The sequence below is a fragment of the Solanum dulcamara genome, chromosome 11 (genome assembly GCF_947179165.1).
Source record: "Solanum dulcamara chromosome 11, daSolDulc1.2, whole genome shotgun sequence".
NCBI lineage: Eukaryota > Viridiplantae > Streptophyta > Magnoliopsida > Solanales > Solanaceae > Solanum > Solanum dulcamara.
The window spans coordinates 61,674,737-61,687,481 of NC_077247.1; the positions used below are offsets into that span (position 1 = coordinate 61,674,737).

At 36.1% G+C, this 12,745-nt stretch overlaps 1 protein-coding gene across 1 annotated transcript; it reads left to right on the top strand.

Annotated features, from left to right (window-relative positions):
* The first annotated feature begins 253 nt into the window (after positions 1 to 253).
* Positions 254 to 10,910, top strand: LOC129873601 (polyribonucleotide nucleotidyltransferase 2, mitochondrial). Its single transcript, XM_055948727.1, has 16 exons — positions 254 to 705; positions 1,400 to 1,555; positions 1,654 to 1,824; positions 3,288 to 3,413; positions 3,492 to 3,653; positions 3,789 to 3,908; positions 4,340 to 4,477; positions 4,595 to 4,757; positions 5,586 to 5,711; positions 5,921 to 6,051; positions 6,887 to 7,106; positions 7,211 to 7,294; positions 8,109 to 8,188; positions 8,563 to 8,706; positions 9,246 to 9,908; positions 10,294 to 10,910. The coding sequence occupies exons 1-16, from the start codon at positions 364 to 366 to the stop codon at positions 10,396 to 10,398; spliced, it is 2,931 nt and encodes a 976-aa protein (XP_055804702.1). The 5' UTR covers positions 254 to 363; the 3' UTR covers positions 10,399 to 10,910.
* Positions 10,911 to 12,745: the final 1,835 nt, after the last annotated feature.

Below are 12,745 nucleotides of genomic sequence, written 5' to 3' on the forward strand. Positions count from 1 at the left end.
AGTATAGATATAAATGAAAATATTATTATTATGAATTTGATACTTAAAATGAAGAATTGTATTAATAAATAAAGTAGTATAGAAAATTAAGTATTGCACTAATAATGCAAAAAATTATGCTACAGCTAGAAAAATATAATGTATGAAATGATGAACAAATAAAACTCAGGAAGCATAATTATTGAAATATTTATTTCTTTACTAATTTTATGAAAATGCCACTCACGACCAGACCCGGTTGGTTTTTGGCTCCGGTTCGTAGAGTTTCCTAAAACCCCAGGCCTCCTACAGCAACTACGAGAAAATCCTTAAACCCTACAGAAGCTTTTCGTTCAATTTCCACTTGTCCCTTTTCACTCTCTAATGGCGTCTGTAAGAAACAAAGTAAACCCACTTCTCTGTAACTTACCGTACGTTCTCACATGGCGAAAATTCGGTTTCCGTACAATCTGCAGTGGTCGTCTTGGCTTTGCGCCGTCCACATCACCGTCAATGGCCGATGTAGATACTCCTGTTGCTGGCACCAAGGTTCTCGATACATTCGCTGAGGAGTTTGAGATTGGATCACGCAAAATTACTTTAGAAACCGGAAAGATTGCGAGGTTTGCTAATGGCTCTGTAATATTAGCCATGGAAGAGACGAAAGTTCTCTCTACTGTCGCTTCATCTAAAGGCGATGCAGTTCGTGATTTTTTGCCTCTTACAGTATGTTCAGCACATTTCTGAATTCCTTCTTCTATTTCTTTTAAAATTATAACTTATTCTTCTTAATATTGCTCACTTGAAGGGTTTGAAAATATGCAACATCATGTAAAAGCAAAAGGCAGACTTTTATAAATAAAAAGAAGTTTTTTGCTTGGAGCAGTTCTTTTTTCACAACTTCAATCTGCATTATTTTTTGTAGCTTTGATAGAATTGACATCAAGCTCTAACATAGGGGCAAGATATCTAGCATTTTCTGTTCTAGATTTTGATAGGTAGCTTTTTGGCATTTCACCTGATGAATGTTAAAGCCGCAAGCTTTATAGTACAGACAGAAAGACCTGAGGAGTTTCTGCTGCTTTCATGTAATGTTGGAGAAGGGAAATATGTGGCATTGCATACTAGAATTCGAAAGCTACAGCAAGGCATATTTGTGTTACGTTGATACTGCAAAAGTGATGGCAATAGGAGGTCAAATTACAATAGAGTGGCTTATGGTTTGATAATAATTGGTTGTGCACATTATAGAGTATTTATGATTCAACATCCAGGAGGCCATGTTTCCCTTTTTCTCATTTTCCTTTTTCTTTCATGCCTTTTGCACTGTCTCTATTTTCCTATTTATAGATGCTTAAATAAGTGTTGTGAGCTTTTGTTCATTATCTGGTCGTATGCTGATAATGTTTGCTTCTATTAGGTTGATTACCAAGAGAAACAATTTGCTCAAGGTGTTATTCCGAAAACATTCATGAAGAGAGAGGGTGCTCCAAAAGAACGCGAACTTTTATGTGGTCGTCTTATTGATCGACCCATAAGACCACTTTTTCCATCTGGATTTTACCACGAGGTGCAGGTAAGCTGGTGTTTTGTTATTGCAATTAACTTGATAGTAATAGTTTCTTTGGCGGCTATTAGCTTCGCTGACTCACATTACTTTTTTTTTCTCCCCAGGTGATGGCAAGTGTGCTTTCGTCTGACGGGAAACAAGATCCAGATATATTGGCAGCTAATGCATCATCTGCTGCTCTAATGTTGTCAGATATTCCTTGGGGTGGGCCAATTGGAGTAATACGTATTGGAAGGATTTCAGGTCAATTTGTTGTGAATCCAAGCATGGAGGAGGTAATATCTTATATCAGCTGGCATCCTTGGGATAAATTTTTAACATTAAGACTTTCCAATTTCAGCAAGTCGACTTTCATTCTGGCGGCGGTTACGACCCTGGCATCTTGAGAACTCAAGGGTTCAGCTTTAGCATGTATGTTTTTAGGAAAAGTTGGAAATTACACTACTAGAAACAGGGCCAAGTTATTGGAGATTCCCAAAACATTTTGTAGCAGGAGTAGAAATTATGTTTTACCTTCAGTTAACCTTGATATCCTGGTGTGTGACATAGTCTAAATGGATCTCTTTATAACTTCAGAAGTGAAGATCTCAGATGTTAAGATTCATAAACTTGGATATAGTGTTAACTTTCAGTGTTCACAGCTCAAGGCGAGAACAAGTGGAAAAGCATGAATTTTCTGAATTCACATTTTCCATGTAAGAGAAGAAACATGGGTTTTATCCTCAAAAAAAGAAGCAACATGGGTTTTTGTCCCCAGGGCATAGTTCAAGTTACTAAGGTTGAGGGACTTGTGAATTAGGTCACAGGTTCCCACGCCATGCAAACTATGTCTGGTATTTCACACATGTTTGATATCGGGAGCAAGCATGATAACACACATAACATTAAATAAACGAGCATGATAACACAAGTTTTTTTCTTTTCTTTCAAAAGATATATTGGTGGGAGAAGGGGAGTCTTGTAGTAACTGGTAAAGTTGCTGCCATGTGACCAGGAGGTCACAGGTTCAAGCCTTGGAAACAGCCCCTGACAGAAATGCAAGGTAAGGTTGCGTACAATAGACCCTTGTGGTCGGGCCCTTCCCCGGACCCTGCGCATAGCGGGAGTCTTAGTGCACCGGACTGCCCTTTTTTATATATTGGTGGGATCAACTTACCTGCACCTTGACTAATCACCAGTACCTGTTACCTCCCATTATAGGTTATGAGTAACCTTATCAGAAAAAAAAAGGTACAGGGTAATTGCTTTGACAGATTGGAAGAAATCACCTAATGTTTTTTACTTGTACTGGGATTTGAACCGCAGTTTCCCATAGTCTATTCCAACTTCTTTGACAGTTTGGCCATACCCTTAGGTGCCGTACTTGGTTACACTCTAACAGAAGATGGTTGAATTAAGTGTAAGAAATGGAGCTTTGTGTCTCATGCAGAGGTTGTAGTTTCTCGATTATGTAGCCACTGCTGGGTGTCAATAGTAATAACTAGCTTACATTTCCAAAAATTTGCATACTAGGGAAACCACTTCTCTTCCATAGTATTAGGAAGAACTACATAGTAAGAGAATATAACAAAAGCTATAGTATTAGGAAGAACGACATAATTAGAGAATATAACAAAAAGCTACTCAGCAACTCCAACTACCAATGTGCCTTATGCTAATTGTTTCACTGATGCCAATTATGTTCACCAGTAATTGCAGTCCTGTCCTTGATTAAAGTCTCCATATTGGATGTATGCAGCTTAGCATCAGTGATCTTAACTTGGTATATGCATGTACGAGGGATAAAACTTTGATGATAGACGTCCAAGCTCGTGAAATTTCTGAAAAGGATTTGGAAGCTGCTTTGAGACTTGCTCATCCAGAAGTGAGATATTGCTGGTTATCAATTTTTCATTGCTGTACCATTACTCCAAACCAGTAATTTTGATATTTGAATATTCAGGCTGTTAAGTATCTTGAGCCTCAAATTAGACTCGCAGCTAAAGCTGGTAAGCAAAAGAAAGAATATAAGCTGTCTATGGTATCAGAAAAAACATTTGAAAAAATTCAGAATCTGGCCAAAGAACCTATAGAAGCTGTTTTTACAGACCCTACGTATGGAAAGGTACATATTTTCTTACTGCAAGATGAATTTAGGGATTTCACTGTTTTTCACTGTTCCTGCTATATAATCTATTGATAAAGACAGCATGGACCTTCTTTTCATCTCATTAATACTATGTTTCCCATTCTTATTCAGTTCGAGCGTGGAGAAGCTTTAGAAAAAATCACACAGGACGTTAAAAGAGCTCTTGAGGAAGAAGGTGATGATGAAGGCCTAAAAATTCTACCAAAGACAGTTGATACAGTGAGGAAGCAGGTATGCTTGTAGATTCTGAAGTTTATCTTTTGTGCTTCTGATTTTGAGGTTTTACTTTTACATCATTTAAACAGAAAAAAATTGTTTCTTCTTTTCGCTTTGTTGATTGCAGAGGAACACATGATCAATGATTGGCCTTCTAGGTTATTTCGTCATGCATGTGATCCTTGTCAAAATAATGTGTATTTCCCTCATAATCAGTTAATAGTAGGTTGCATGTATTTTTGGCTTTATAAGTCCATTAGCAAACATTGACATATTCTAAATAAAGACTTCAATACTTCAGTTTCTGCATTTTAAGGAATATTTGTTTGGGCTTCTTTTTACATCCTAAAATAAGGTTCTAATTTTTAATTACATCCTAAACTAAGGTTCTAATCTCTTGATATCACTTCGCGATGTTAACCCCCTCAAGTTTCTGATAAAATCAGGTTGTTCACAGAAGGATCATGTCAGAAGGGCTTAGAGTGGATGGAAGGCGTCTTGACGAAGTTCGGCCTTTGTACTGTGAAGCTGGTAATTTACCTGTATTACATGGATCTGCAATCTTTTCAAGAGGGGATACTCAGGTCAGTATCTTCATTTTTCACTAAGAACACAGGATGTACTAATGATTTAGGGTTATCATCACATGCAAATATGCAATCTTGTTGCCATTCATTATCTCTTATGGGATGTTTATACAGGTCCTTTGCACTGTTACCCTTGGAGCCCCTGGGGATGCTCAACGTCTGGATTCACTGGTCGGTCCTTCAAGCAAGCGTTTTATGCTGCATTATAGTTTTCCACCATTTTGTACAAATGAAGTTGGCAAGCGAACTGGCCTGAATAGGCGTGAAGTTGGTCATGGTAAGCTATTTGGTTCTCAGGTTTATAATATGGTCTGCTCCTGAGGTTAGTGAAAGCTGTAAATGGATCTTAATACTAGAATGTCAATTTGCAGCTGTAATCAACCTCAATATGTGGAAACATTTATGCCGTTTTGTACCAACAAGGCAATGAGGGAAGAGAAATGTTAATAATGTACTCTCTTCCCTTTCCCTATTAGCCTTATTTTTCTTGTTTTATTGTTGTTTCCTTATTTCATGTAAAAACCAAATACTGACTAAAGGAAAAAGAGTGAAGATCTTATTTCTCTCTCATGCAAGATCCTAAACTAGGGGGCAGGGTTGCCTGCGTTGTTCTATATGTTTGATTAATAAATATTTGTATCGGTTCTAGTTGTTGAGTCTCTCTCCACTTGGATCATCTTTTGGGTTTCTTGGTCTTTCTGTTCATTTGCTACGAACTCCAAAAAGTAAAAAAGAATGAAAATGCATTTGTGAAGACCAGACTTACCTACCTTACTATGCTCCTTTCAGAAATTGTGCTTTGATGATGCTTAACTCAAAAGACGATCTAACTCTTTGGCCACAAAACTCTTGTGGCTTCCTATGTGATGAGCCTTGGCATATGGCTAGCTTATAGACATTTTTGCGCCTGGTCAGGATCCAGTAATTTGAGTTCTGATTTTGTTTATAATCACCTAGTTTAATCTGCTTGGTGAAGATTGGCAGCCATTTGATGATAAATCTGTTGCTCATCAAATTTATATTCATGTTACCTTTTTCTAATTATAGCATCACCAGGGTAATTTGTGAATCATTTTCTTGATACTGGATGGTTAATCTTCTACAGGCACTCTTGCTGAAAAGGCTCTGCTTGCTGTATTACCTCCAGAAGATGATTTTCCATATGCAGTCCGAATCAATTCTGAAGTCATGGCATCTGATGGCTCAACATCAATGGCAACTGTCTGTGGAGGTAATTTCTCAATTTTCTTGATCTCAAGGTTGTTCAATCTGGCAAATGCTAGTCATATGCTTTCACACTTTCATTATGCACTAATGATGATGAAATTTTGAGTGGAAAAATCTCTAAGAAGATTTCCCTGATCTAAGGCTGTGCTTGTAAAATATAGTTCTCCTTTCAAAATGCAAATGTCATGCTTCCTGTTTATTTGGGTTCTGTAGGCAGCATGGCTTTGATGGATTCTGGCATTCCACTAAGAGAACATGTGGCAGGTTTGTCGGTGGGGCTTGTTAGTGAAGTTGACCCATCAACTGGTGAAATCAAGGATTATCGTATATTGACTGATATTCTGGTGAGGACTGTTGTTTCGATCTTTTTGAATGTTTGTCTTAGCTCTGTGAAGTTCAGTGAAGGGGACCAAAAAAAAGGGAGAAAGAAGCATCTTTTAATGAATGTCCTCAAAAGGATGAAGAAACAAACAAATTAGTTTTGGTAAATATCCTGTAAGCTAGGTGGTAAAATTTACCTCGTTCAGTATTCAAATGGATATTTGGATTTTGGATCTTTTTTTCAAGATAGTAACTGGAACTCATAAACTATTGCTCTATACTGGTGGCTGGAGTAAGACCAATTTATTTGGTCACCTTGAAAGTGTGCTTTAACGTTATGAAATCATCCAGTCACTAAAGGCCTAGGCTTTGAGAGGTGTATCTACTATTCAGCCAACACTCTCTTGCATGCTTAATGATTGTAATATGAAACTCTAGACTTTTCATTATGACCTTTGATTTACTCTTGGATTTCATCAAATTTAAGAAAAACTTCTCTTGTTTGTTTTGGTATAAAGTTAGATTGTGGAGTCCACTGTTGTGTGTTTCCTTTAGAAGCTCCCAATCTGAACCTTGTCTGTCTGCCTTGCACTTGCATGAATAGATTTTAGTTCATACCAGAAGTCCTGAACTTTATGCTCATAAAACTTTTAATGTAATGGAAACTGCAAATCATGTAAACAAGAGTTATCAACTTCAAAACTTCACTTACCATCACCACTCATGTTGTCTACATTACTGCTTTTCCTCTGACTTATTGGTTTAAGTTGTATCCTAATTTTCTATTGTCTGAGGCTGGTCTCTATATTTCTCTAAATTTGGTGTGAGTTTTACTTACTTGATTAAGTAACTCTCTAGGGTCTGGAGGATCATCTGGGTGACATGGATTTTAAGATTGCTGGTACTCGTAATGGAGTAACTGCAATACAATTAGATATTAAACCTGCTGGAATTCCTTTGGATATCATATGTGAGAGTCTAGATCCTGCACTTAAAGGGAGGCTTCAAATCCTTGATCACATGGAGCGTGAGATAAGTGCTCCACGTATTCAGGATGACAGATATTCTCCTCGGCTAGGTAAGTAGCTTCAATCATCGATCTTATGTTTCTCTAAACTCTTTAGTTCCGCTTCATTTGACACTTCTCTTTTGCTCATATTTTGATGACTGCTTCAAATACAGTTACGTTAAAATACAGCAATGACGCACTTCGTCGCTTGATTGGTCCTGTTGGTGCTTTGAAGAGGAAAATTGAAGATGAAACAGGTGCAGTCAACAGTTTGCATTAGATTTATCTGTTACTTTTACCTGGGTACTTTTGGTGATCTTTGACGTGATCGCTTGGTTAATAATATTTTTCCTCGTGCCTCTCTTGCTTATGACCATTGATGATAGCTCTAATGTAAACTGTTCTTGATTTTTTAAGTAGAATTTTCTTCCCTTCAAACTTGTTGCAGGGATACTTGTTTTGGCTTTTAATGTGCTGATTGTAAACCAATTTTTTCTTTGCTTCATATTGCTTATCCACATTATCGCTTTGCTTTGTTAAGTGTTGTAAAGATATGACACTTGCGCCCAACACAACCTCAAAAGCTAACTCATGAGGGAAGGATTCCCAAGTCCATTTAAGGAGACCACCAATCCATTTCCCAACCAATGTGGGACTCTAACCCACTCGAACATTCCCTCGCACGTCCAAACCGCCAACTGGAGCGTTGACAACATTACATGGGGCCCAAGCAGGGCGGACCTGACTCTGATACTATGTAAAAATATGACATTTGGTCCAAACTCAACCTCAAAAGCACTTCATGAAGAGAGGATTGCCCAAGTCTATATAAGGGGACAACCAATCCATTCGCCAATCAATGTGGGGCTCTAACCCCTCTAACAAATGGATACACACACAGGCACACACATAGAGACAGATAATGCACGTCTTACAATACTGCATTTTCATATGTAAAACTTTGTGATGGTGTTCTTTCCAGGCTGCAGTTTTTATTTTTTAATTTCTCCAGCTGATTCCTTTGTTACTCCTAAGAGTGCGTTCATTTATCCTTGCTGATTCATAATGTAGGTGCACGGATCTCGGTTAGTGATGGAACACTTACTATAGTTGCCAAAAATCAGTCAGTAATGGAGAAAGTACAGGAGAAGGTAATTTTCTGTTTCCCTCCTGTTTACTTGCTGTAGGTTCTGCTTAAGACTTTAGTCTTGCTCTGATGGCCTACTATTCATTCAGTTAGATGGAAACTGCTTTTGTTTGGCCCACTGTATGTACATTTAGAGAAAAACTGCCTCTTGTTTTAGCATGTAACATTTTTCGTAGAGATTGAGCACAATCATGTAACTGAAGTAAAGGAGAACAGCTAAGACAGAATGGTGAATTAGGTATTAAAAAGGATTGTTTGGAAAGTTCCTCAAGTGCTATAGATGTTTCTATACCTTGTTTTTCACTTCCCTTTGGCTTCACTGTTCTTGAAAAGTTTCTGAGCCAACCAATTCCATCCTTTGTAATTTATTGCTGACAGGTTGATTTTATAATTGGACGTGAAATTGAGATTGGTGGCGTATACAAAGGTATTGTTGTATCTGTTAAAGAATACGGCGCCTTTGTGGAGTTTAATGGTGGACAACAGGGCCTCTTACATATTTCAGAATTGTCACACGACCCGGTAGGTTCTCTTTTTCCTCTCTCCCTCCCTCTCTTTCAAAACTTTGTAATGCCAAGGATCTTAGCAGTTTAAAAACTTAATGCTTTTTTGAACTCGCTCAGTCATAGTTATTAGTACTCACTCTACAGGAGTCGATATTACCTGACTAATTTGCAATTGCTCACCCCTACCGTGCAAATAGAGCTCGAGACTATTTGCAGAAAATAATCATGACCTTCTGTGATAGGATATTATTTCTTTCAAGGGCAAATGTGTAGTTTTTCTTTGAAACGTTGAAACTAACTAAAATATTGCTTGCAGTCTGCCATGGTTCCTCTCAAAAAATTTCATTCAGCAAAGGTTAATGTCTATATACGTCAAAATTGTGTAAATCATGCATAGATTTATAGTTTCTAAAGCTATGTTGAACTTATAAGTCAAATAGTTAATATTGTCCTTGTTGTACTTGAGAAACAGTCTGAGGCATGGGGTTTTAGGCTAGACTGGCTACTCCTTCCATGTTATTGTTTTGTGATTAATTTGTGCCTTTTTACTATTAGGTTTCCCGAGTTTCAGATGTGGTATCTGTGGGACAGCAACTTTCTTTAATGTGTATAGGACAGGATGTTCGTGGTAATATTAAGTTATCATTAAAAGCCACCCTGCCTAGATCTGAATTCAAGACAGACATTGTTGATGAACCTGTTGCTCCAGCTAGTCAAGTGGTCAATGTTTGGGCTGCCATTGAGGATATATCCAATGAGCAAGAAAAACAAGGTGCTACTGCAGGACCTGAAACTAATGATTCAACTTTGAAATCAGCTACACCAGCGGTTCTAATCCGAAGTGCAGCTGAGTGCGATGAAGAGGAAAAAAGTGATGGTCTGAATTCGAAAAGTGATAATGGATCTCAAAGTGCTTCTAAATCTGATAAGAAGACAAGGACACCGTCCTCACTTTCAGAATCCGGTTTTTCTTCTAGAAATATTAAGTCCAAAAGAGCCAAGGATGCCATTCTTGACCTAATAAGTGATGATGAAAGTGAGCAGAAACATACTTCTGAAGTAGGCCTGCATTCTCAAATAGGGTCTACGTCTGAGACCCCTATGAGTGCAAAGAAACTAAAGCTTGGTATGAGAGTATCAGCAAAAGTGCATCAAATTCGTGCCCTTGGTTTGGTGCTTGATTTGGGTGGTGGAATTCGGGGAATGTATCGTTTTGAGGTTTGTTTGACCTTACTGTCTCCAAGTTTCTCTATTATTTTCAACTTTCTACATTAATAAGTCTGCTTTATGTGAAATGCCTTTTTTGCATGTTGTGGTCAAAATATTTGCTATCTTTTCTTATTTTGTCCTTGCTCAGCTTGGCAAGTTGTTGTTTTCAATTACCCTTGCTTTATTTTATGTTTCTATTGGTGAACATTGCTTGTTTTCCCTCTTTTCCTTGTTTAACCATATGATATTCATAAAAGCCTTAGCAAATATTATGATGGTCCCAGTAGGTTTTAATGTGCATTGTACCACTTTTAGATGTTCATAATAGAATTTCATTCATCTAACCTGGAGATCCTAATTCCAAGCCCAATGAAAATTTTCTTATTTGGTGTAGCCTGGTACGAAGAGGGACTTTGAGGTAGGTGATGAGCTGCGGGTGAAGTGCTCAAGTTTTTCAACCAAAGGGATTCCAGTATTGTCTTTGGTGAAAGAAGAGTAATTTAAGGCGCTATTATACCACCAAAGCAAAGCATAAAACTGCAGGCTGTAAAAAATGTCAACTAAGAAAATACTGACTGGGAATCACAAGACACCAATGCTTGTGAAGTCTGTTTCAAGAGCTGCATTTCTCAGAGAACGTTGAGATCGTTGCTATGAGTTGGATCGTGAGAATAAAGAAAACAGAAGGCCTCCTAAAATCAGGTAGCCTTCCGGAACAGGGTTGTTCCAAAGCCCTACACCTCTGGTCGGATTTAGTCATGTCACTCTGTGTCGCGAATAGCTTCAGATTTTGGTCAATGTAAATCATTCTTTCATGGCTCTTTCTATATTAAGTTTTTCTACGCAAACAATAGGGGGTTTGGGGATGTTTTTCTGTTGTGATAGCTAGGTCTCATTAGTATATTTGTTTCCTTCTCCTGATAACTACACTTTTGTATGAATACCAAAAATTCTCACTTTTACTCCATATGCTTGAAAAGATTTGCAAATGAGACACTCGATTTATCTCTATGGTTAAGAACTTAAGTGCACTACTATAGGCTAGCTACTTATTGCTTCTATATTTGTCAACCACTCCAAGAAGAGTTGAGTTGCGGTCAGTGGAAAATGTAGCATTTTTCACCTACGTTGTTTATCATCTACTATATATATACAAAAATAAAATTGACCTTGTACGTTTAATGTCAATGAGAGATACTTATTAAATCGTCCAACGGGAGGAGATCTAAGAAACTCAATAAGGAAAAAAAAAATTAATAAAAAAACAACTATTCATGTAATAAAAAAAATTAGTATAATCAAATAACTGTTCCAACAAAAAGGATTGTTCGAATGATAAGCACTCCTCATTTTCAATTGTTCAATTGGAAGGTTATGAAAAATGTTCACGTTTTGCTCAAGTATGTTGAAATTTTGGGAGGAAATGAAGTTTGATTAGTTTATTAATTTTATGATTACGCAAAACCTTTACTGATCATTTTTCTCCACCTGGTTATAATTATTTACAAAAAAAATGATATTAATGAACGGATTTACTTAAAGTTGATTATACCACCTGTCTTGATTATACACGGATCTATTGTCATTATTTTTGTTTCTTGTTTCACCCTTAAATATATTATGTTAAAAAATGTTTAAATATCAATTTTATAATATTCAAGTAGGATGAGTTCAAAAGTGGAGATAAATTTTACCTTTTTGAAGAACTTGAATATATCAGTTAAATAAAAAGGCATCTCTAAATATTCTTGAAATCATTAAATAAAGGGTTAATAGCATTTTTGATCACTCAATTATTGGTAAATTTTAAGTATAACTTACATAAATCACATAGCGTTAAGAGTTAATTACATTCTATTTCTATTTTTTTAAATTACAAAAATCCCTTATTTTTTGAGAAAATAGGATACATAAGTCATCGATACATAATAATGTCTTTAATGCTCTTGTGGTAAAACAAAAATTAATGGAAGACTTGTTGATTGAATATTTTGTTACGCTTAAAAAGGATAAAAGTAAATAAAGAAAGCATAAATTATGAAAAAAATTTATTGGCAATAGAATTCAATCTTTGGCAAATTGAAACATGCTAGTACAATTCAAAATTCAAAATTCTTCTTTCTATTCTTCCAAAAAAAAAAACTCTCAGTATTTGAATCAAAATTGTCGACAAATTGTACTGATACAGCATGAACCTGTCGATCTTGTTAAGACATTCCGAAATCTAAAAAAGTGAGGTGAGGTATGAACGATACAAAAGTGATGAAATTGTTGTTGGTCAAAATACAGGAGTTGGTGGTGGCTTCGGTAAGGGCTTTGAGTCAAGATCCATAAATGGAGCCATTGTTGAAAGTGAAAAAAAGTTACGGAAGTTGGTACAGAGCAAAGAAAAATGTGTAGAAGGATTTCGTCATTACGTTTTTTCTTTTCAACAAATCAGATTGTTGATTTATTTTTTAAAGAAATTGTTGTTGTTCATCTTTTTGTGATATATATGGATTCAGATTTTTAATGTTTCTAGTTATTTTTCTTTCTTAAATTAATGTATCATGCCTTCGTTTTAATATTATGATACATTATATTTTTATCATGCACAATATATTGTGTTCAAATATTAATTTTGATACAAAATCTTAATTTATTAAAAAACAAATTAGTATGTATCTTGTTCATAGTTATTTATTTGATACATAACTGTTACAAATTTCGTTATATTTTACTATCAGATACATACATCTTAACTTATTCAACTAGAAGGTTGTGTATCTATAGACATTATCAAATATAATTATTGATTTATAAGCACTAATATTTTTATAACAATATTAGTTTGTATCATATTCATA